At 26.7% G+C, this 26,109-nt stretch overlaps 1 protein-coding gene across 1 annotated transcript in view; it reads right to left on the bottom strand.

Annotated features, from left to right (window-relative positions):
- The window catches only part of trpm2 (transient receptor potential cation channel, subfamily M, member 2), a 48,878-nt gene that overhangs the window by 21,703 nt on the left and 1,066 nt on the right, over positions 1-26,109 (bottom strand). Inside the window, exons 2-10 of the mRNA XM_073845150.1 lie at positions 24,971-25,312; positions 22,125-22,265; positions 17,786-17,921; positions 17,559-17,704; positions 15,106-15,218; positions 8,149-8,256; positions 7,794-8,025; positions 761-879; positions 184-322 (exon numbers count right to left, since the gene is read on the bottom strand). Coding sequence (XP_073701251.1) covers positions 184-322; positions 761-879; positions 7,794-8,025; positions 8,149-8,256; positions 15,106-15,218; positions 17,559-17,704; positions 17,786-17,921; positions 22,125-22,265; positions 24,971-25,312 — 1,476 coding nt within the window. The remainder of the gene's footprint in view (positions 1-183; positions 323-760; positions 880-7,793; positions 8,026-8,148; positions 8,257-15,105; positions 15,219-17,558; positions 17,705-17,785; positions 17,922-22,124; positions 22,266-24,970; positions 25,313-26,109) is intronic.

The raw sequence follows: 26,109 nt of genomic DNA, 5'->3' as shown, positions 1-26,109 counted from the left end.
GGCTTCAACAAATCGTTTTTGGCCCTGAGGTCTAGGATGTTTCATATTACAATGAACGCTTTGATTCCAAAAGATCAAGACATATTTGATTCCTTGTAAGTCTCTCACCACTTAGACTGTGTTCAATTTTTTACATAACGCATTTGAACTGAATAAATGAACATTATGAACACACAAACCCACCATTTTCCTGACGATGATTATCTTTGGGCCCAGGGTTCGGCTGATAGTGAAGATGGCCATTAATCGGAGACAGAATATAATGAAGTCGATGCAGAGAACAACTTTACCCACATAGAACACAGTACCGGAGGCTTGAAGTCTGTACGAAAAACACAAAAGGACTGATTTAGTTTACTTTCAATTCATTTCAGAGTCATTATGCAACTCAACTGAAATTAAATAAACACATGAGGAACAAAAACATTTAATATGATTGCTTTATATGATCTACAAGTGTCTTAATGTTGATAAGTTTGATTCATTTCAGTGAAATGAACATGCATATTTAAATTGCATTTTGCATAAAAGGTTATTGCACATTTAACTGCATTTCGCATTAAATTGAATTTCATACCAAAAAAATTATCTACAGCTGAATTATAACTGACTTTAACTACTGTCTAATAGTTATTGATAAGTATACAAAACAACATATTTTTGCATATATACAAATAATACTTAATATGTCCACATGCAATTTTTATAATTTACTAACAAACATTAATAATATGCATGTGCAATAATATTTTGAGTTTACCTGCAGACCAGACCAGCAATGAACAGTATGATTGACAGCACATCCAGAATGTTCCACAGATCACTGATGTACATCTTTGCTTTCCTCCGGAAACCAGACCCGTCGAAATCATGATACAACTGTGGAGAGTTAAGAAAACATCAAAAAAGCAACATAATGGGCAAATAATTACAACACTCCACACCAAGAAAAAGAAAGGGAAAATTTGTTACTTTGAGGTTAGATTGATAAATATGGAGGAATAGAAGGATTATGAAAGGCTAGGAGTGACTCTTAAAAATATTATATTTTAAAGAAAAAATATTTGACTAACAAAAATATAATAGTAATAAAAAATCATATGTAAAAAACAGTAAAAGTAATTATAATAATGAATAAAAATATTTTAATACAAATAAATTTATAATATCTTAGTATGACGGCATTTTAGTGCCACATTAAAAAATTATATTTGGAGAATAAAGTCGCAATTATGAGAATAAAGTTTAAATTACTAGAATAAAGTCAAAATATTTCAAGACTAAAGTCAAAATTACGAGAATACAGTCAAAATGTTTTGAGAATAAAGTTGAAATTATGAGAATAAAGTCGAAATGTTTCAAGAATAGTCAAAATTACGAGAATCCAATCAGTGTTTTTAAAATAAGGTCGAAATTATGAGAATAAAGATTAAATGTTTTGAGAATAACGTCAAAATTACAAAAATAAAGTCAAAATGTTTGAGAATAAAGTCGAAATGATAAAATTAAAATTATACATAATTAATAAAAACATGAATACAAATATTTGAATAAAAATAAATGTATAATATCATACAACGGATTTATTTTACGATTATTAAATTAAAGGCATAATATTTTGAGGACAAAGTCGAAATTACAAGAATAAAGTCTAAATATTTCAAGATTAAAGTCAAAAAGTTTCGCGAATAAAGTCAAAATTAAAGAAAAAAGTCGAAACTATGTGAATAAAGTCCAAATATTTTGAGAATAAAGTCGAAATGTTTTGAGAATAAAGTCAAAATTAAAGAAAAAAGTCGAAATTATGTGAATAAAGTCAAAGTATTTTGAGAATAAAGTCGAAATGTTTTGAGAATAAAGTCAAAATTATTAGAATAAAGTCAAAATGTTTGGAGAATAAAGTCAAAATGTTTCAAGAAAAAAAAATCTAAATTAAGAGAATAAAGTCGAAATTACAAGAATAAAGTCTAAATATTTCAAGATTAAAGTCAAAAAGTTTCGAGAATAAAGTCAAAATTAAAGAAAAAAGTCGAAATTATGTGAATAAAGTCCAAATATTTTGAGAATAAAGTCGAAATGTTTTGAGAATAAAGTCAAAATGATAAAATTAAAATTATACATAATTAATAAAAACATGACTAAAAATATTTGAATAAAAATAAATGTATAATATCATACAACAGATTTTTTTTTTTACGATTATTAAATTAAAGGCATAATATTTTGAGAACAAAGTCGAAAATTACAAGAATAAAGTCTAAATATTTCAAGATTAAAGTCAAAAAGTTTCGCGAATAAAGTCAAAATTAAAGAAAAAAGTCGAAATTATGTGAATAAAGTCCAAATATTTTGAGAATAAAGTCGAAATGATAAAATTAAAATTATACATAATTAATAAAAACATGAATCAAAATATTTGAATAAAAATAAATGTATAATATCATACAACGGATTTTTTTTTTTACGATTATTAAATTAAAGGCATAATATTTTGAGAACAAAGTCGAAATTACAAGAATAAAGTCTAAATATTTCAAGATTAAAGTCAAAAAGTTTCGCGAATAAAGTCAAAATTAAAGAAAAAAGTCAAAATTATGTGAATAAAGTCCAAATATTTTGAGAATAAAGTCGAAATGTTTTGAGAATAAAGTCAAAAGGATTTAAAAATAAAGTCAAAATTATTGGAATAAAGTCAAAATGTTTCGAGAATAAAGTCAACATTTTTGGAGAATAAAGTCAAAATGTTTCAAGAAAAAAATCTAAATTAAGAGAATAAAGTCGAAATTACAAGAATAAAGTCTAAATATTTCAAGATTAAAGTCAAAAAGTTTCGCGAATAAAGTCAAAATTAAAGAAAAAAGTCGAAATTATGTGAATAAAGTCCAAATATTTTGAGAATAAAGTCGAAATGTTTTGAGAATAAAGTCAAAATTATTAGAATAAAGTCAAAATTTTTGGAGAATAAAGTCAAAATGTTTCAAGAAAAAAAAAATCTAAATTATGAGAATAAAGTCGAAATTACAAGAATAAAGTCTAAATATTTCAAGATTAAAGTCAAAAAGTTTCGCGAATAAAGTCAAAATTAAAGAAAAAAGTCGAAACTATGTGAATAAAGTCCAAATATTTTGAGATTAAAGTCAAAAGGTTTTAAAAATAAAGTCAAAATTATTAGAATAAAGTCAAAATGTTTGGAGAATAAAGTCAAAATTTTTGGAGAATAAAGTCAAAATGTTTCAAGAAAAAAAATCTAAATTAAGAGAATAAAGTCGAAATTACAAGAATAAAGTCTAAATATTTCAAGATTAAAGTCAAAAAGTTTCGAGAATAAAGTCAAAATTAAAGAAAAAAGTCGAAACTATGTGAATAAAGTCAAAATATTTTGAGAATAAAGTCGAAATGTTTTGAGAATAAAGTAAAAATGTTTTGAGAATAAAGTCAAAATGATAAAATTAAAATTATACATAATTAATAAAAACATGAATCAAAATATTTGAATAAAAATAAATGTATAATATCATACAACAGATTTTTTTTTTTTACGATTATTAAATTAAAGGCATAATATTTTGAGAACAAAGTCGAAAATTACAAGAATAAAGTCTAAATATTTCAAGATTAAAGTCAAAAAGTTTCGCGAATAAAGTCAAAATTAAAGAAAAAAGTCGAAACTATGTGAATAAAGTCCAAATATTTTGAGAATAAAGTCGAAATGTTTTGAGAATAAAGTCGAAATGTTTTGAGAATAAAGTCAAAAGGTTTTAAAAATAAAGTCAAAATTATTGGAATAAAGTCAAAATGTTTGGAGAATAAAGTCAACATTTTTGGAGAATAAAGTCAAACTGTTTCAAGAAAAAAACTCTAAATTAAGAGAATAAAGTCGAAATTACAAGAATAAAGTCTAAATATTTCAAGATTAAAGTCAAAAAGTTTCGCGAATAAAGTCAAAATTAAAGAAAAAAGTCGAAATTATGTGAATAAAGTCCAAATATTTTGAGAATAAAGTCGAAATGTTTTGAGAATAAAGTCAAAATTATTAGAATAAAGTCAAAATTTTTGGAGAATAAAGTCAAAATGTTTCAAGAAAAAAAAAATCTAAATTATGAGAATAAAGTCGAAATTACAAGAATAAAGTCTAAATATTTCAAGATTAAAGTCAAAAAGTTTCGCGAATAAAGTCAAAATTAAAGAAAAAAGTCGAAACTATGTGAATAAAGTCCAAATATTTTGAGAATAAAGTCGAAATGTTTTGAGAATAAAGTCGAAATGTTTTGAGAATAAAGTCAAAAGGTTTTAAAAATAAAGTCAAAATTATTGGAATAAAGTCAAAATGTTTGGAGAATAAAGTCAACATTTTTGGAGAATAAAGTCAAACTGTTTCAAGAAAAAAACTCTAAATTAAGAGAATAAAGTCGAAATTACAAGAATAAAGTCTAAATATTTCAAGATTAAAGTCAAAAAGTTTCGCGAATAAAGTCAAAATTAAAGAAAAAAGTCGAAATTATGTGAATAAAGTCCAAATATTTTGAGAATAAAGTCGAAATGTTTTGAGAATAAAGTCAAAATTATTAGAATAAAGTCAAAATTTTTGGAGAATAAAGTCAAAATGTTTCAAGAAAAAAAAAATCTAAATTATGAGAATAAAGTCGAAATTACAAGAATAAAGTCTAAATATTTCAAGATTAAAGTCAAAAAGTTTCGCGAATAAAGTCAAAATTAAAGAAAAAAGTCGAAACTATGTGAATAAAGTCCAAATATTTTGAGATTAAAGTCAAAAGGTTTTAAAAATAAAGTCAAAATTATTAGAATAAAGTCGAAATGTTTTGAGAATAAAGTCAAAATGTTTGGAGAATAAAGTCAAAATTTTTGGAGAATAAAGTCAAAATGTTTCAAGAAAAAAAAAATCTAAATTAAGAGAATAAAGTCGAAATTACAAGAATAAAGTCTAAATATTTCAAGATTAAAGTCAAAAAGTTTCGAGAATAAAGTCAAAATTAAAGAAAAAAGTCGAAACTATGTGAATAAAGTCAAAATATTTTGAGAATAAAGTCGAAATGTTTTGAGAATAAAGTAAAAATATTTTGAGAATAAAGTCGAAATGATAAAATTAAAATTATACATAATTAATAAAAACATGAATCAAAATATTTGAATAAAAATAAATGTATAATATCATACAACAGATTTTTTTTTTTTTACGATTATTAAATTAAAGGCATAATATTTTGAGAACAAAGTCGAAAATTACAAGAATAAAGTCTAAATATTTCAAGATTAAAGTCAAAAAGTTTCGCGAATAAAGTCAAAATTAAAGAAAAAAGTCGAAACTATGTGAATAAAGTCCAAATATTTTGAGAATAAAGTCGAAATGTTTTGAGAATAAAGTCGAAATGTTTTGAGAATAAAGTCAAAAGGATTTAAAAATAAAGTCAAAATTATTGGAATAAAGTCAAAATGTTTGGAGAATAAAGTCAAACTGTTTCAAGAAAAAAACTCTAAATTAAGAGAATAAAGTCGAAATTACAAGAATAAAGTCTAAATATTTCAAGATTAAAGTCAAAAAGTTTCGCGAATAAAGTCAAAATTAAAGAAAAAAGTCGAAACTATGTGAATAAAGTCCAAATATTTTGAGAATAAAGTCGAAATGTTTTGAGAATAAAGTCAAAAGGATTTAAAAATAAAGTCAAAATTATTGGAATAAAGTCAAAATGTTTGGAGAATAAAGTCAACATTTTTGGAGAATAAAGTCAAACTGTTTCAAGAAAAAAACTCTAAATTAAGAGAATAAAGTCGAAATTACAAGAATAAAGTCTAAATATTTCAAGATTAAAGTCAAAAAGTTTCGCGAATAAAGTCAAAATTAAAGAAAAAAGTCGAAATTATGTGAATAAAGTCCAAATATTTTGAGAATAAAGTCGAAATGTTTTGAGAATAAAGTCAAAATTATTAGAATAAAGTCAAAATTTTTGGAGAATAAAGTCAAAATGTTTCAAGAAAAAAAAAATCTAAATTATGAGAATAAAGTCGAAATTACAAGAATAAAGTCTAAATATTTCAAGATTAAAGTCAAAAAGTTTCGCGAATAAAGTCAAAATTAAAGAAAAAAGTCGAAATTATGTGAATAAAGTCCAAATATTTTGAGAATAAAGTCGAAATGTTTTGAGAATAAAGTCAAAATTATTAGAATAAAGTCAAAATTTTTGGAGAATAAAGTCAAAATGTTTCAAGAAAAAAAAAATCTAAATTATGAGAATAAAGTCGAAATTACAAGAATAAAGTCTAAATATTTCAAGATTAAAGTCAAAAAGTTTCGCGAATAAAGTCAAAATTAAAGAAAAAAGTCGAAACTATGTGAATAAAGTCCAAATATTTTGAGATTAAAGTCAAAAGGTTTTAAAAATAAAGTCAAAATTATTAGAATAAAGTCAAAATGTTTGGAGAATAAAGTCAAAATTTTTGGAGAATAAAGTCAAAATGTTTCAAGAAAAAAAAAATCTAAATTAAGAGAATAAAGTCGAAATTACAAGAATAAAGTCTAAATATTTCAAGATTAAAGTCAAAAAGTTTCGAGAATAAAGTCAAAATTAAAGAAAAAAGTCGAAACTATGTGAATAAAGTCAAAATATTTTGAGAATAAAGTCGAAATGTTTTGAGAATAAAGTAAAAATATTTTGAGAATAAAGTCGAAATGATAAAATTAAAATTATACATAATTAATAAAAACATGAATCAAAATATTTGAATAAAAATAAATGTATAATATCATACAACAGATTTTTTTTTTTTACGATTATAAAATTAAAGGCATAATATTTTGAGAACAAAGTCGAAAATTACAAGAATAAAGTCTAAATATTTCAAGATTAAAGTCAAAAAGTTTCGCGAATAAAGTCAAAATTAAAGAAAAAAGTCGAAACTATGTGAATAAAGTCCAAATATTTTGAGAATAAAGTCGAAATGTTTTGAGAATAAAGTCGAAATGTTTTGAGAATAAAGTCAAAAGGATTTAAAAATAAAGTCAAAATTATTGGAATAAAGTCAAAATGTTTGGAGAATAAAGTCAACATTTTTGGAGAATAAAGTCAAACTGTTTCAAGAAAAAAACTCTAAATTAAGAGAATAAAGTCGAAATTACAAGAATAAAGTCTAAATATTTCAAGATTAAAGTCAAAAAGTTTCGAGAATAAAGTCAAAATTAAAGAAAAAAGTCGAAATTATGTGAATAAAGTCCAAATATTTTGAGAATAAAGTCGAAATGTTTTGAGAATAAAGTCAAAAGGTTTTAAAAATAAAGTCAAAAGGTTTTAAAAATAAAGTCAAAATTATTAGAATAAAGTCAAAATGTTTCAAGAAAAAAAATCTAAATTAAGAGAATAAATTCGAAATTACAAGAATAAAGTTAAAATGTTTCGAGATTTTAAATCATAGATAAACTGTAGAAACATTTTGACTTTATTCTCAAAATATTTAAACTTTATTCTCGTAATTTCGATTCGATTCTCTAAATATTACGACTTTAATCTCATAATCTTCTATCTTTTTTTTTACGCTGCACTAAAACGTCATCGTGTCATAGAAAAACTATATTAATAAAAAAATCCAACATTTTAATTCAACAAATTAGATTGGAAAATACACTTAACTTAAATAACATTCAATGTTATTAAATAATTTTAAATGGAAAAATAAATAGACATATTTATTACATGTGCACACAGACATATAGAAAGAAAAAAAAAAAACAGATAGATATAATAGATTATTAATACGGAGTGTAGTGTGTGTGTGTGTCTCACCTGTCTAACCTCCTCACACACCAGCGAGGTGAGCCACACATACAGCAGAAGTTCCCTCCATGAAGGATAGTCCTGAAAATCGATCATGAGCACAACAGCAAACAGCCACAGGAAGCCAAAATACGAGGCGATGTTCCAGTAAAACTTGACTTGAGGCGACGTGAACAGACTCATCAGACGAGACGAACAGTTCAGAGGCTTCAGCTCAGAGTCCGACTGCTGCAAAGGGCCGCTGAGATACAACAATAATCATGATTCAGGCAGATTTCAGACAGATAAATATTTTAGTACGTTTCTAGATGGTAACATAAGTTTGATACGACAATCGAAGGGATTGAATTGCATCTCGACGAACCGATAATGCCGTTTGATTTTGGTATCTGAGCTTCCAGAAAAGACTGAATCCATGGCCAGCTTCTGCTGCTCTGTTCTCTCAGCCTGTCTGTGGATTTCTTCATCACGTCTGCAAAAGTTCAATTCAGCATTAAGGGTTAAAACAGCACTTGTGAGTAAAAGTGGCATTTGTAGATTATTTATTCAGTGCAACGCTGCCATCTGATGGTGTTCGCATGTAATGACACATAGACATGATCTCAACCCTGATGGCAACAAAAGGTTAAAAGTACTTTTAATGATGCATTTTTACATTTCGACTTTATTGTCGGAACATTTTGACTTTACTCTCATCATTTCGACTTTATTTTCAAAACATTTTGACTGTATTCTCATGATTTTGACTTTATTCTTAAAATATTTTGACTTTATCTCATAATTTCGACTTTATTCTTGTAATTTCTACTTTATTGTAAAAACTTTTTGACTTTATTTTTTAAACATTTCGACTTTATTCTCGAAACATTTTGACTCTTTTCTAGTAATTTTGGCTTTATTCTTGTAATTGATAATATAGAAATAAAGAATCAACATCATTCTTCAAGTTTCGACTTTATTCTCGAAACATTTTGTCTTTATTCTCATAATTTTGACTTTATTCTCAAAATATTTTGACACTTTTCTAGTAATTTTGACTTTATTCTCAAAATATTTTGTCTTTATTCTCATAATTTTGACTTTATTCTCAGAATATTTTGACACTTTTCTAGTAATTTTGACTTTATTCTCAAAATATTTTGACTCTTTTCTAGTAATTTTGACTTTATTCTCGAAACATTTCTTCTTTACTCTCATCTTCCGACTTTATTTTCAAAACATTTTGACTGTATTCTCATGATTTTGACTTTATTCTTAAAATATTTTGACTTTATCTCATAATTTCGACTTTATTCTTGTAATTTCTACTTTATTGTAAAAACTTTTTGACTTTATTTTTTAAACATTTCGACTTTATTCTCGAAACATTTTGACTCTTTTCTAGTAATTTTGGCTTTATTCTTGTAATTGATAATATAGAAATAAAGAATCAACATCATTCTTCAAGTTTCGACTTTATTCTCGAAACATTTTGACTCTTTTCTAGTAATTTTGACTTTATTCTCAAAACATTTTGTCTTTATTCTCATAATTTTGACTTTATTCTCAAAATATTTTGACACTTTTCTAGTAATTTTGACTTTATTCTCAAAACATTTTGTCTTTATTCTCATAATTTTGACTTTATTCTCAAAATATTTTGACACTTTTCTAGTAATTTTGACTTTATTCTCAAAATATTTTGACTCTTTTCTAGTAATTTTGACTTTATTCTCAAAATATTTTGACTCTTTTCTAGTAATTTTGACTTTATTCTCAAAATATTTTGTCTTTATTCTCATAATTTTGACTTTATTCTCAAAATATTTTGACTCTTTTCTAGTAATTTTGACTTTATTCTCAAAACATTTTGTCTTTATTCTCATAATTTTGACTTTATTCTCAAAATATTTTGACACTTTTCTAGTAATTTTGACTTTATTCTCAAAATATTTTGACACTTTTCTAGTAATTTTGACTTTATTCTCAAAATATTTTGACTCTTTTCTAGTAATTTTGACTTTATTCTCGAAACATTTCTTCTTTACTCTCATCTTCCGACTTTATTTTCAAAACATTTTGACTGTATTCTCATGATTTTGACTTTATTCTTAAAATATTTTGACTTTATCTCATAATTTCGACTTTATTCTTGTAATTTCTACTTTATTGTCAAAACTTTTTGACTTTATTTTTTAAACATTTCGACTTTATTCTCGAAACATTTTGACTCTTTTCTAGTAATTTTGGCTTTATTCTTGTAATTGATAATATAGAAATAAAGAATCAACATCATTCTTCAAGTTTAGACTTTATTCTCAAAACTTTTTGACTTTATTCTCAAAACATTTTGTCTTTATTCTCATAATTTTGACTTTATTCTCAAAACTTTTTGACTCTTTTCTAGTAATTTTGACTTTACTCTTGTAATTGATAATATAGAAATAAAGAATCAACATCATTCTTCAAGTTTAGACTTTATTCTCAAAACTTTTTGACTTTATTCTCATAATTTTGACTTTATTCTCAAAATATTTTGACTCTTTTCTAGTAATTTTGACTTTATTCTCAAAACATTTTGTCTTTATTCTCATAATTTTGACTTTATTCTCAAAATATTTTGACACTTTTCTAGTAATTTTGACTTTATTCTCAAAATATTTCTTCTTTACTCTCATCTTCCGACTTTATTTTCAAAACATTTTGACTGTATTCTCATGATTTTGACTTTATTCTTAAAATATTTTGACTTTATCTCATAATTTCGACTTTATTCTTGTAATTTCTACTTTATTGTAAAAACTTTTTGACTTTATTTTTTAAACATTTCGACTTTATTCTCGAAACATTTTGACTCTTTTCTAGTAATTTTGGCTTTATTCTTGTAATTGATAATATAGAAATAAAGAATCAACATCATTCTTCTAGTTTCTACTTTATTCTCAAAACATTTTGACTTTATTCTCAAAATATTTTGACTCTTTTCTAGTAATTTGGGCTTTATTCTTGTAATTGATAATATAGAAATAAAAAATCAACATCATTCTTCTAGATTCGACTTTATTCTCAAAACATTTTGTCTTTATTCTCATAATTTTGACTTTATTCTCAAAACATTTTGACTCTTTTCTAGTAATTTTGACTTTATTTTTGAAATATTTTGACTTTATTCTTGTAATTTCAACTTTATTCTCAAATCTTTTTGACTTTAATCTCAAAACATTATGACTCTTTTCTATTAATTTTGACTTAATTCTTGAAATATTTTGACTTTATTCTCATAATTTCGACATTATTCTTGTAATTTTGACTTTATTCTCAAAACATTTTGACTCTTTTCTATTAATTTTGACTTAATTCTTGAAATATTTTGACTTTATTCTCATAATTTCGACATTATTCTTGTAATTTTGACTTTATTCTCAAAACATTTTGACTCTTTTCTAGTAATTTTGACTTTATTTTTGAAATATTTTGACTTTATTCTCATAATTTCGACATTATTCTTGTAATTTTGACTTTATTCTCAAAACATTTTGACTCTTTTCTAGTAATTTTGACTTTATTTTTGAAATATTTTGACTTTATTCTTGTAATTTCAACTTTATTCTCAAATCTTTTTGACTTTAATCTCAAAACATTATGACTCTTTTCTATTAATTTTGACTTAATTCTTGAAATATTTTGACTTTATTCTCATAATTTCGACATTATTCTTGTAATTTTGACTTTAATCTCAAAACATTATGACTCTTTTCTATTAATTTTGACTTAATTCTTGAAATATTTTGACTTTATTCTCATAATTTCGACATTATTCTTGTAATTTTGACTTTAATCTCAAAACATTATGACTCTTTTCTATTAATTTTGACTTAATTCTTGAAATATTTTGACTTTATTCTCATAATTTCGACATTATTCTTGTAATTTTGACTTTAATCTCAAAACATTATGACTCTTTTCTATTAATTTTGACTTAATTCTTGAAATATTTTGACTTTATTCTCATAATTTCGACATTATTCTTGTAATTTTGACTTTAATCTCAAAACATTATGACTCTTTTCTATTAATTTTGACTTAATTCTTGAAATATTTTGACTTTATTCTCATAATTTCGACATTATTCTTGTAATTTTGACTTTATTCTCAAAACATTATGACTCTTTTCTATTAATTTTGACTTAATTCTTGAAATATTTTGACTTTATTCTCATAATTTCGACATTATTCTTGTAATTTTGACTTTATTCTCAAAACATTTTGACTCTTTTCTATTAATTTTGACTTAATTCTTGAAATATTTTGACTTTATTCTCATAATTTCGACATTATTCTTGTAATTTTGACTTTATTCTCAAAACATTTTGACTCTTTTCTATTAATTTTGACTTAATTCTTGAAATATTTTGACTTTATTCTCATAATTTCGACATTATTCTTGTAATTTTGACTTTATTCTCAAAACATTTTGACTCTTTTCTATTAATTTTGACTTAATTCTTGAAATATTTTGACTTTATTCTCATAATTTCGACATTATTCTTGTAATTTTGACTTTAATCTCAAAACATTATGACTCTTTTCTATTAATTTTGACTTAATTCTTGAAATATTTTGACTTTATTCTCATAATTTCGACATTATTCTTGTAATTTTGACTTTAATCTCAAAACATTATGACTCTTTTCTATTAATTTTGACTTAATTCTTGAAATATTTTGACTTTATTCTCATAATTTCGACATTATTCTTGTAATTTTGACTTTAATCTCAAAACATTATGACTCTTTTCTATTAATTTTGACTTAATTCTTGAAATATTTTGACTTTATTCTCATAATTTCGACATTATTCTTGTAATTTTGACTTTAATCTCAAAACATTATGACTCTTTTCTATTAATTTTGACTTAATTCTTGAAATATTTTGACTTTATTCTCATAATTTCGACATTATTCTTGTAATTTTGACTTTATTCTCAAAACATTTTGACTCTTTTCTATTAATTTTGACTTAATTCTTGAAATATTTTGACTTTATTCTCATAATTTCGACATTATTCTTGTAATTTTGACTTTAATCTCAAAACATTATGACTCTTTTCTATTAATTTTGACTTAATTCTTGAAATATTTTGACTTTATTCTCATAATTTCGACATTATTCTTGTAATTTTGACTTTAATCTCAAAACATTATGACTCTTTTCTATTAATTTTGACTTAATTCTTGAAATATTTTGACTTTATTCTCATAATTTCGACATTATTCTTGTAATTTTGACTTTAATCTCAAAACATTATGACTCTTTTCTATTAATTTTGACTTAATTCTTGAAATATTTTGACTTTATTCTCATAATTTCGACATTATTCTTGTAATTTTGACTTTATTCTCAAAACATTTTGACTCTTTTCTATTAATTTTGACTTAATTCTTGAAATATTTTGACTTTATTCTCATAATTTCGACATTATTCTTGTAATTTTGACTTTAATCTCAAAACATTATGACTCTTTTCTATTAATTTTGACTTAATTCTTGAAATATTTTGACTTTATTCTCATAATTTCGACATTATTCTTGTAATTTTGACTTTAATCTCAAAACATTATGACTCTTTTCTATTAATTTTGACTTAATTCTTGAAATATTTTGACTTTATTCTCATAATTTCGACATTATTCTTGTAATTTTGACTTTAATCTCAAAACATTATGACTCTTTTCTATTAATTTTGACTTAATTCTTGAAATATTTTGACTTTATTCTCATAATTTCGACATTATTCTTGTAATTTTGACTTTATTCTCAAAACATTTTGACTCTTTTCTATTAATTTTGACTTAATTCTTGAAATATTTTGACTTTATTCTCATAATTTCGACATTATTCTTGTAATTTTGACTTTAATCTCAAAACATTATGACTCTTTTCTATTAATTTTGACTTAATTCTTGAAATATTTTGACTTTATTCTCATAATTTCGACATTATTCTTGTAATTTTGACTTTAATCTCAAAACATTATGACTCTTTTCTATTAATTTTGACTTAATTCTTGAAATATTTTGACTTTATTCTCATAATTTCGACATTATTCTTGTAATTTTGACTTTAATCTCAAAACATTATGACTCTTTTCTATTAATTTTGACTTAATTCTTGAAATATTTTGACTTTATTCTCATAATTTCGACATTATTCTTGTAATTTTGACTTTATTCTCAAAACATTTTGACTCTTTTCTATTAATTTTGACTTAATTCTTGAAATATTTTGACTTTATTCTCATAATTTCGACATTATTCTTGTAATTTTGACTTTAATCTCAAAACATTATGACTCTTTTCTATTAATTTTGACTTAATTCTTGAAATATTTTGACTTTATTCTCATAATTTCGACATTATTCTTGTAATTTTGACTTTAATCTCAAAACATTATGACTCTTTGCTATTAATTTTGACTTAATTCTTGAAATATTTTGACTTTATTCTCATAATTTCGACATTATTCTTGTAATTTCGACTTTATTCTCAAAACTTTTAGACTTTTATTTTCTTAATTTCAACTTTATTCTCAAAATATTTTTACTTCATTCTTATAATTTTGACGTTGTGCTCATAATTTTGACTTTATTCTCAAAATATTATGCCTTTGATCTGATAATCTTAGTTTTTTAATGTGCCACTAAAATGCCCTCGTACTATGATATGATATATTTGTATTAAAATATTTTTAATCAAGTTTTTATTAATTATTATGTATAATTTTAATTGTATCAATTATAATGTATTATTATATGTTTAAATGTTTATGTTTATATATGTGACCCTGGACCACAAAACCAGTCATAAGGTTAAATTTTACAAAACTGAGATGTATACATCAAATGAAAGCTCAATAAATAAACTTTCTATTGGTGTATGGTTTGTTAGTATAGGACAATATTTGGCCGAGATACAACTATTTGAAAATCTGCAATCTGAGGATGCAAAAAAATCAAAATACTGAGAAAATCACCTTTAAAGTTGTCCAAATTAAGTTCTTAACAATGCATATTACTAATCAAAAATTACATTTTGACATATTTATAGTAGGAATTTTACAAAAAATCTTCATGCAACATGATCTTTACTTAATTTCCTAATGATTTTTGGCATTAAAGAAAAATCAATAAATTTGACCCATACAATGTATTTTTTAATCTAAAGTAACAAAGCTTCCATTAATGAACTTTCTTTTTCTAGTTAATTTTGTAGAAATGTACACCTTTGGTGTGAAATGTTGTAATTATTTGCCCATCATGTTTTTTTTTATTTTTATGTTTTTACCTGAAAGTCAGGAAACCGGTGTATATGAAAGGAAAGAAGACCATGCAGACCAGCACTTTCCAATGTGGATTATCCACAGACAGCTCTCCACACCAGATCTGAGTCAGCAGAGCCTGAGAAAGTACAGAAAACACCAAAAATAACAGTGTTCACAGGTAAGGATTTATTATTTTGAGTGTATGGTTTGCATTAATTGCTTAACCTTTAACAGGCTCCAAATAAGATATAAGCAATCTTTTAGACAACAAAACAACTTTTTAATAATATACAAATGAAATTTCATGAATAAATATATTGTAAAAAAATCAATAAAAACATATTTTTGTAATTATTTTCATTTATAAAATAATAATAAAATACACTGTCATTCAAAAGTTTGGCATCAGTAAGACTTATTAATAATAAAGTAATAATAATAATAATAATAAAATCATAATAATTTCGATTTTAACATATATTAAAATAGAAAAATGTTATTTTACATCATATTAATATTTCACAATATTGCATTTTTCTGTATTTTTGATCAAATAAACGCAGCCTTGAAACAACTTTAAAAACATCAAAAATCTTCCTAATCCTAAACTTTTGAATGGCACTGTATGATCAGATGATAATAATATCTTTATGTAATATACATAATGAATATTTGCTCCCTAATATTATTTTATATTTATTGCGTCAAAAAAACTAAAAATACAAATAGTTCTGCATATTAGTAATAATCATCATTGAATAATTATTATGAATAAATAGTATGAATTAAATAATAATAATACTAGTAATAATAATATCTATATAACATTAAAGATGATTTGTGTAAAGACGCATTGCTGTAATTAATAATTAAAATTAAAATACTGCATATTGGTTACTGAACACTTAGACTAAATAATTTGTATGATATCAGTAATAATAATGTATACTACCAGTCAAAAGTTTTTGAAAAGACGGTTTTTTAAAGTCTTCAAGCCTGCATTTATTTGATCCAAATTACAGCAAAAAATTGAAATAATTTTACTATTTAAAATAACTGTTTTTTATTTGAATATATGTTAAAATGTAATTTCTTTCTGTGATCGAAACTAAATTTTAGCATCATTACTTCAGTTTTCAGTGTCACATGATCCTTCAGAAATCATTCTATATGCAGATTTGCTGCTCAAAAAACATTTACTATTATTATTAGCAATACTTTAAAGCAGTTGAGAACATTTTTGGAGAACAGTATTCTTTGATGAACTGAAAGATCCAAAGATCAGCATTTATCTGAAATAAAAAGCTTTTGTAACATTATACACTACATCATTCAAAAAATATTTTTAAAATAAATTAATACTTTTATTTTGCAAGAATGCTTTATACTGATGATAAAGACATGTATAATGTAACAAAAGATTTCAGTTTCAGATAAATGCTGTTCTTCTAAACTTTCGATTCATCAAAGAAACCTGAAAAAAATTCTAAACTGCTGTTTTTTAACATAATAATAATAATAAACGTTTTTTGAGCAGCAAATCAAAATATTAGAATGATTTTTGAAGGATCATGGGACTGGACTAATAATGCTAAAAAATCAGCTTTGAAATCACAGGAATAAATTACATTTTAAAATACATTCTAATAGAAAGCAGTTATTTTAAATAGTAAAAATATTTCAAAATTATACTGCTTTTGCTGTACCTTGGATCAAAGAAATGCAGGCTTGGGGAGCAGAAGAGACTTCTTTCAAAAACAAAAAATCTTACTGTTTCAAAACTTTCGACTGGTAGTGTATACGATTTTGTTACAAGGTGATATATTTTCAGTGTCAAAAATTCAATGAAATGCTGCATATTTATTAAACAGCTTGTTAAATTTCAGTTTTTTTTTAATTTATCTCCAAACCCTGTCATATAACCCCTAAACACTTGGAATATACGGCACATGTCGCATGGGAACATTCTGTGATACGTTTTTCTGCGAGACAGAAAAGCCATTTATATTTGTGACCCTGGACCACAAAACCAGCCATAAGGTTAAATTTTTACAAAACTGAGATATATACATCATATGAAAGCTCAATAAATAAGCTTTCTATTGATGTATGGTTTGTTAGGATAGGACAATATTTAGCTGAGATACATCTATTTGAAAATCTGAAATCTGAGGGTGCAAAAAATCAAAATACTGAGAAAATCACATTTAAAGTTGTCCAAATTAAGTTCTTAGCAATGCATATTACTAATCAAAAATTACATTTGGATAGGTTTACAGTAGGAATTTTACAAAAAATCTTCATGGAACATGATCTTTACTTAATTTCCTAATGATTTTTGACATAAAAGAAAAATCAATAATTTTGACCCATGCAATGTATTTTTGGCTATTGCTACAAATATACCCCAGCGACTTAAGACTGGTTTTGTGGTCCAGGGTCACATTTTTCCAAAACAAACAACAGGTTGGTTCACCTGGACTCCTGAGTGAGCGATGAAGCTCTTAGCGTCAGCCTCGAGCGCGAGCCACAGACAGGTGGTTTTGCCCCACGATGGCGAGACACGGATCAGCAGTTTCTGCACCCGCTGCGCGTCCCAGCTGTGGCACTCGCTGAACACACCTGGGACAGGAAGTCAACAGCACAGAGTTAAAGGTCACAGCTCTGCTCAGAGGTCATGAGGAGATGTGTGCCGGCTCGTACCGATGGCTTGTTTCTCATAGTGGTTGGCCAGTTCTCTCATTTCCTTCGCCTCCTCGCTATCGTCCTCTCCAGTCTCCTGCGCCAGTTTCCTCAAGATCTTACAGGCTGCCAGAGCGGCTGCGATACAGTCTCTACACTGCAAACACAATGACATGACTGTCATTAAAACAGTTTTTTCATGCACCTGTCAAGTTTGAGATTTTGGGCTTTTCGGTGTTTCATGAAGTGTTTTTTTAAACTAGTGGAAAGAAAACACCAAAATAACACTTTTAAGTGTTTCTTTTATAGCACTTTATCTATTTGTGTCAATAGATTTCAATTACAATACATATTTTTAAACGCTGTTTTCTCAAAATGAGTTTTTTCTCCTACACTGAGCCACAAAACTCCAATTTAGTAGCACTTACACACACCAAACTTTACATTTTTATTCCTGTATATTTCCTGAAGGTTTTACAGAGTGATTTGTTCATATAGAACTTGCTTGATTTTATACAACATTTTGTTCCCCCAAAAATGGTAAAAGAAAATACATTGTTTCCTGTCTGTTCTAAATTTGTTCTGAATTATAGAGTGACAAAATCCCCTCTGTAAAAACATTTGACTCTAATATGTCCAAAAAATTAAACAAGAATTTTGAAACTGACTTGATCCAGTGTTTAGATTTTTGTACTAGAAATGTATGCAAATTAGTGGATATTTCAATAAATAAAACCATATTTGCATATTTAAACCTAAGATTTTAGAAAACTTGTAATACAAAAACTGTTTGCAATTATTAATGTAATCAATCAACTGGGTAAGTAAGGCGATAACTATTAGTCAATTTTTGTACCCTATTCACCTGCAGTGTCTCGCCTTAAAGGGAACACAGTTTTTTCATGCACCTGTCAAGTTTGAGATTTTGTGCTTTTTGCTTTTTCATAAAGTGTTTTTTCAGACTAGTGGAAAGAAAACATCCAAAAGACACTGTTAAGTGTTTCTTTTATAGCACTTTATCTATTTGTTTCAATAGATTTCAATTACAATCCATATTTTTAAAGGCTGTTTTCTCAAAATGAGTTTTTTCTCCTACACTGAGCCATAAATCTCCACTTCAGTAGCACTTACACACACCAAACTTTATATTCCTATCTGTATTCTGAAGGTTTTTACAGATGGATTTGTTCATATATAATTTGCTTGATTTTATACCCTAAAAATGTTTTATACCCTAAAATACATTGTTTCCTTTGTTCTAAGTTTTTTCTGAATTATGGAGTGACAATATGAGATACCCAAAATCCCCTCTGTAAAAACATTTGACACTAATATATCAAAAAAATTTTTTAAAAAGAATTTAAAAGAATTCTGAAACTGACTTCATCCAGTGTTTAGATTTCTGTTCTAGAAATGTATGCAAATTAGCGCATATTTCATTAAATAATTGTAAAGTAATAGAGGGTCTTTGGAGTTCAAATCTTTTGATTCAGATCAGGTCTCGCGAATCATTTGATTTCGATCGGAAATTCGCATATCGAGAATCGCATATCGATTCAGATTGGGACTTCAGTGCGGGTTCGCAAATCATTTCTCAAATTGAACGATTCAGACTCCATGCTCCGAAGTCCTGATCTGAAATGATGGTTTACGAATCATTATTCAGATGAATAGATTTGAATCTTTTGATTCAGATCGGGTCTTTGGAGCTTAAATCCTTTTATTCAGATTCGAACGTCGGATCGTGTTTATGAATACTTTGATTCAGATTGGGTCTTTGGAATGCAAATCATTTGATTTAGACTGGAATTTCGGAGTGGGTTCATGAATCTTTTGATTCATATCAGAACTTCAGAGCATGTTTTGATTCTTTGGAGTGCGAATCTTTTGATTCAGATCAGGTCTTTGAAGCGTGAATTATTTGATTCAGATCGGAATTTCAGAGAGGTTTGTGAATCTTTTGATTTAGATCGGGTATTTGGAGTGCAAATCATTTGACTCAGATTGGAACTTCAGACCGGGTTCACGGTTCTTTTGATTCAGATCGGGCCTTTGAAGCATGAATCATTTGATTCAGATCGGAACTTCGGAGCAAGTTCGTGAATCTTTTGATTTAGATTGGGTCTTTGGAGTGCAAATCATTTGACTCAGATTGGAACTTCAGACCGGGTTCACGGTTCGTTTGATTCAGATCGGGCCTTTGAAGCATGAATCATTTGATTCACATCGGAACTTCGGAGCAGGTTCGCAAATCATTTGATTCAGATCAGAATTTCGCAGCAAGTTCGTGAATCTTTTGATTTAGATTGGGTCTTTGGAATGCAAATCATTTGACTCAGATTGGGACTTCAGACCGGGTTCACGGTTCTTTTGATTCAGATCGGGCCTTTGAAGCATGAATCATTTGATTCAGATCGGAACTTCGGATCGTGTTTATGAATATTTTGATTCAGATTGGGTCTTTGGAATGCAAATCATTTGATTCAGACTGGAATTTCGGAGTGGGTTCATGAATCTTTTGATTCATATCAGAACTTCAGAGCATGTTTTGATTCTTTGGAGTGCGAATCTTTTGATTCAGATCAGGTCTTTGAAGCGTGAATTATTTGATTCAGATCGGAATTTCAGAGAGGTTTGTGAATCTTTTGATTTAGATCGGGTATTTGGAGTGCAAATCATTTGACTCAGATTGGAACTTCAGACCGGGTTCACGGTTCTTTTGATTCAGATCGGGCCTTTGAAGCACGAATCATTTGATTCAGATCGGAACTTCGGAGCAAGTTCGTGAATCTTTTGATTTAGATTGGGTCTTTGGAGTGCAAATCATTTGACTCAGATTGGAACTTCAGACCGGGTTCACGGTTCTTTTGATTCAGATCGGGCCTTTGAAGCACGAATCATTTGATTCAGATCGGAACTTCGGAGCAAGTTCGTGAATCTTTTGATTTAGATTGGGTCTTTGGAGTGCAAATCATTTGACTCAGATTGGAACTTCAGACCGGGTTCACGGTTCGTTTGATTCAGATCGGGCCTTTGAAGCATGAATCATTTGATTCACATCGGAACTTCGGAGCAGGTTCGCAAATCATTTGATTCAGATCAGAATTTCGGAGCAAGTTCGTGAATCTTTTGATTTAGATTGGGTCTTTGGAATGCAAATCATTTGAGTCAGATTGGAACTTCAGACCGGGCTGACGGTTCTTTTGATTCAGATCAGGTCTTTGAAGCGTGAATCATTTGATTCAGATCGGAATTTCGGAGAGGTTTGTGAATCTTTTAATTTAGATCGGGTATTTGAAGTGCAAATCATTTGACTCAGATTGGAACTTCAGATCGGGTTCACGGTTCTTTTGATTCAGATCAGATCTTTGAAGCGTGAATCATTTGATTCACTTTGGAACTTCAGAGCAAGTTCATGAATCTTTTGATTTAGATCGGGTCTTTGGAGCATGAATCATTTGATTCAGAGCAGAATTTCGGAGAGGTTTGTGAATCTTTTGAATTAGATTGGGTCTTTGGAGCATAAATGATTTGATTCAGATCATAACTTCGGAGCAGGTTCGCAAATCTTTTTATTTAGATCGGGTATTTGGAGTGCAAATCATTTGACTCAGATTGGAACTTCAGACCGGGTTCACGGTTCGTTTGATTCAGATCGGGTCTTTGAAGCATGAATCATTTGATTCAGATCAGAATTTCGGAGAGGTTTGTGAATCTTTTGATTTAGATTGGGTCTTTGGAGTGCAAATCATTTGACTCAGATTGGAACTTCAGACCGGGTTCACGGTTCGTTTGATTCAGATCGGGTCTTTGAAGCGTGAATCATTTGATTCACATCGGAACTTCGGAGCAGGTTCGCAAATCTTTTTATTTAGATTGGGTCTTTGGAGTGTAAATCATTTGATTCAGATCGGGGCAAATCTTTTGATTCAGATTTAATTTTTTTTTTATTTTTTATTAAAGAGACACAACAACACTGATCAATCTAAATCAAGATTTCCAGAGAGCGAGAGAATAATTTTACTTAGTTACGTCTTACAAATATTTAGAAATGAGAAATTATAGACTATATAGAAGGTATTTCATTCAAGTATCTTCAGTATAAATATCACTTTCTAAAGATTTTTTTTTTTTTTTTCATTTTTGCCTTTATTATGATAGGACAGGTCAGTAATGACAGGAAGTGAAGTGGGAGAGAGATGGGGGCGGGATCGGCAAAAGTCCTCGAGTCTGGATTCGAACACGGAACGCTCAGGGCACAAAGACGCTATATGTTGGCGCGCTGCCCACAAGGCTATCAGCACCAACTAGTTTCTATCAATATAATGATAAACCGAAGAGTTGATGACTAATGCTGTACCTGCTCCCAGCCGATCTCTGCCAGTTCTGTGTTATTCTGTACGATGGCCCAAAGGAAGAGATCCCGACCCGGATCCCAAACCGTGTCTGGGGTCAACTCTTCACCTGAACATGGCAGATCTATATGGCCTTTGGACGGCACCTGAGACACGACCAAAAAACAATGAAGAAAACACACTGACTTGACACAGACAGAAAATGACTTATAATTTATCAATATCAATAAAATTTTATTGTTGTATACCAGTGTTATTGGTAACTAAAACTATTAAAATATTTTAAAAGTGTTTGTTTATTAAAAATAAAGCCGAAATATGAATATGAAAAATATGAAAAATATAAATATTAGAAAAAAAAATTCAAGGATATTTTTTGTAAATCGAAATGTTGTCTTAGCAACAAACTGAAAATAAGTTCAAGTTGAAGTACTAAAATTAAAATAAACTGAAATAAATAAAGCTAAATATTCATATTTAAAAAACAAAAACGTATATAAAATGACAAAAATGTAAATAACAAAATTATTCAAAACTACAATTAAAACGAAAACTGAAAAAATATATATATAAAAAGTTATATAATTATATAAAAATGCATACATGTAAATTAACAACCCACTTTTTTTTTTTTACAATTATTAGATAATAGATTAGATAAAATAATAAAATAACATAATTAAAATAATATAATAAAATAACATAATTGAAATTAAATTAACATCATAGATTTTGTTTTAATATTTTTTTTCACTGATGGAAATAAGTTTTAATTCTCAGCAGTGTTATTATTGTTAACAAAAAATGAATACAAATCATTTTAATTAACTGAAATAAAGCTGAAATAACATTTAAACATTCAACATTCAAATTTGAAATGTTGCCTTTGCAACTAAATGAAATAAAGTTAAGCTGAAGTACAAAAATAAAGCTAAATAGAAATATTTAAAAAACAAAAACTAATAAAAATGGGAAAAAACATGCATAAACTTGGTAACCTGCATTTTAAATTTGAAATGGTATCTTAGCAACAAACTAAACAAATAAGTTCAAGTTGAAGTACTAAAATTAAACTAAAACTCAAATAAATAAAGAAAAATATTAATATTTAAAAAAAAAAAAAAATTAAATTTGAACAGTTGCCTTTGCAACTAAATGAAATAAAATTAAGCTGAAGTACAAAAATTGCTAAAACTAAAACAAAACAAAAAAGTTAAATAGAAATATTAAAAAAACAAAAACTAATAAAAATGAAAATAAAACATGCATAAACTTGCTAACACATGCAATAATAAAACAACAAAAATTAAAATCATAATAAAATAAAATTAATAATAATAATGTTTTTAATATTTTATTACATTTTGTATAAAGAAAAGAAGCTTACTTTAGTGTCATCAGGATTTATTTCATTGTGGTATTGCAACTAACTGAAATAAAATTAAACTGAAGTACAAAAAATGCTAAAACTAAAACAATTTTTTTTTTAAATAGAAATAATAAAATAAAAATTCAATAAAACATACATAAAATTGCTAACACATCCATTAATAAAACAACTAAAATTAAAATGGAAAAAAATATATAAAATAAATAATAATGTTTTTAATATTTTATCAACTATATTCATAATATTAATAATGATTAACCATAAACACTGCATTATTTAAATGTATTAGCATTTATGTCTTTGTTGCTGAGGTGTTTTTAAGGTGCTGTTCTTAAAACTGAAATAAAGCAAAATATTAATATTTAAAAAACAAAAATGTATATATAAATGACAAAAATGTAAATAACAAAATTACTAAAAACTAAACTAAAATAATATAATTTAAAAACAATACATAAAATAAATTAATAACCCACTTTCTTATAATTATAACCCCGTTTCACAGACAAGGCTTAAGCCTAGTCTAAGACTAAAATGTAAGTCTGAGCTGTTTCAACTGAAAGAAACTTGCGCTGACTAATCTTAAATTATATCAGTGCCTTTGTTTTGTCTCAAGATGCATGACAGTAATGTGTTTTTCTAAGCATGTTTATAAATATTACTTAAATGTCCTAATTGAACTATGGGCTAATCCTGGCTTAGTCTAAGCCCTGTCTGCGAAACCAGGCCTATAAGTTTAATATAGTACAATAACATAATTAAAATTACATTTACATCAGAATGTTTTTGCACTGATGGAAGTAAGTTTAATTCTCAGCAGTGTTGTTATTGTTAACAAAAATATTACAAATTGTTTTCATTAATTCAAATAAAGCTGAAATGACATGTAAACATTATCCCCCGGTTTCACAGACAAGGCTTGAGCCTAGTCCTAGACTAAAATGTAAGTCTGAGCTGTTTCAACTGAAACAAAATTGCACTGATTGATCTTAAAATATATCAGTGCCTTCGTTTTGTCTCAAGATGCACGACAGTAATGTTTTTTTCTAAGCATGCTTATAAAAATTACTTAAATGTCCTAATTGAACTATGGCCTAATCCTGGCTTAGTCTAAACCCTGTCTGCGAAAACCGGGCCTAAATGACAAACTTAAAATGTTTGTCTTGAAATTTTAAATTTAAAATGTTGCCTTTGCACCTACAAATAAAATTAAGGCGAAGTGCAACAATTGCTATAAAGACAACAGAAACTAATAAAAATGGAAATAATGCATAAACTTGCTAACATGCATTAATAAAACAACTAAAATTAAAAATAAATAAATAAATAATAATAATAATGATTTTAATATTTTATCAACTATATTAATAATGACTGACAATAAATACTGAATTTTTAAAATTGATTAGAATTTATGTTTTTGTTGCTGAGGTGTTTTTGAGGTGCTGTTCTTAAACTTGCCGCTAAACGGACATCATCTTTGGTCATCTTGTAGCGCGAGGGCACATATAGCGGTTGTGTAAAACTCCCCAGCAGGTGGCGCACTTCATCAGCAACGTGACTCAAGGAAATCTTTTTGCTTCCAGGCGGTGGCTCTTGACCCTTGCGGATTTTTCCACCCTGGACTCGTTTAGCGAGTTTGCGCAGGAAGAAGCAGGCGGGCAGGTGAGCGTAAAGTTCACAGAGAGTGTCTTCGTGCTCCAGAAACTTCCTTACACACACTCCATTCTCAAGCAGAAGCCGCACAAACTCAGGTTTGTCACCCACCAACGCAGAAAACATGGCCGGATGCAGATCACATGACTAGGATGAGAAAGATGTGGAAAAAATATTACAACCAACTCAAACAAAAAACTTACTGTAGGGTTTTATTATTCACTTCTAAGCAGGGTTTTTGTAAAATTGTATTTTTGTTTAGTTTAAGTCCTGTAACACTAAATCTAAGGAAAATTAATAGTTGCCAAGGCAATTTTTACCATTTTAATTTAGTTTAAGTTTAAGCATGATCTAAAACTAAATGAACTAAAACTTGAAAATAAATGAATAAATAAAAACTATATAAACATATTTTAAAAAATAAATTAAAAACTGTATATTTTTTAAAAAACAAAACAAAAAATAAGAATTGTTTAAAAAACACCACAAAATTTAATTGTTCACTAAACTAAAACTAAAACCATAAAGAAACATTTTCATTCAAAGAAACAAAATAAAAGACAAAAATATTAAATTATTTTAAATCAGCTAGTTGCCAAGGCAATATTTCTCATTTTAATTTAATCAAAGTAATAACTAAAACTGAATAAACTAAAACCTAAAAATTAATAAATAAATAATAAAAACTATAAAGACATATTTAAAAAAAAATCATTAAACATTTATAAAACAGCAGTGTCATCACTGTTAACTAAAATGATTAAAACTGGTAACTGAAAGAGAGGTGAAATAAAAGAATATTTAACTATTAGATAGAAAACTTGGCAGCACACTGAAATAAAATTACTGGAAAAATGACTGTGAAAGATGAAGCACTAAAAAAATATCTAAAAATATATTTTAAGAAACATTTATAAAAATCAAAAACTTAAACTAAAATACAA

The sequence above is a fragment of the Garra rufa genome, chromosome 8, assembly GCF_049309525.1.
Source record: "Garra rufa chromosome 8, GarRuf1.0, whole genome shotgun sequence".
Lineage (NCBI taxonomy): Eukaryota > Metazoa > Chordata > Actinopteri > Cypriniformes > Cyprinidae > Garra > Garra rufa.
The sequence above is the reverse complement of the archived record's forward strand: the minus strand, read 5'-3'. Positions and strand labels throughout refer to the sequence as shown.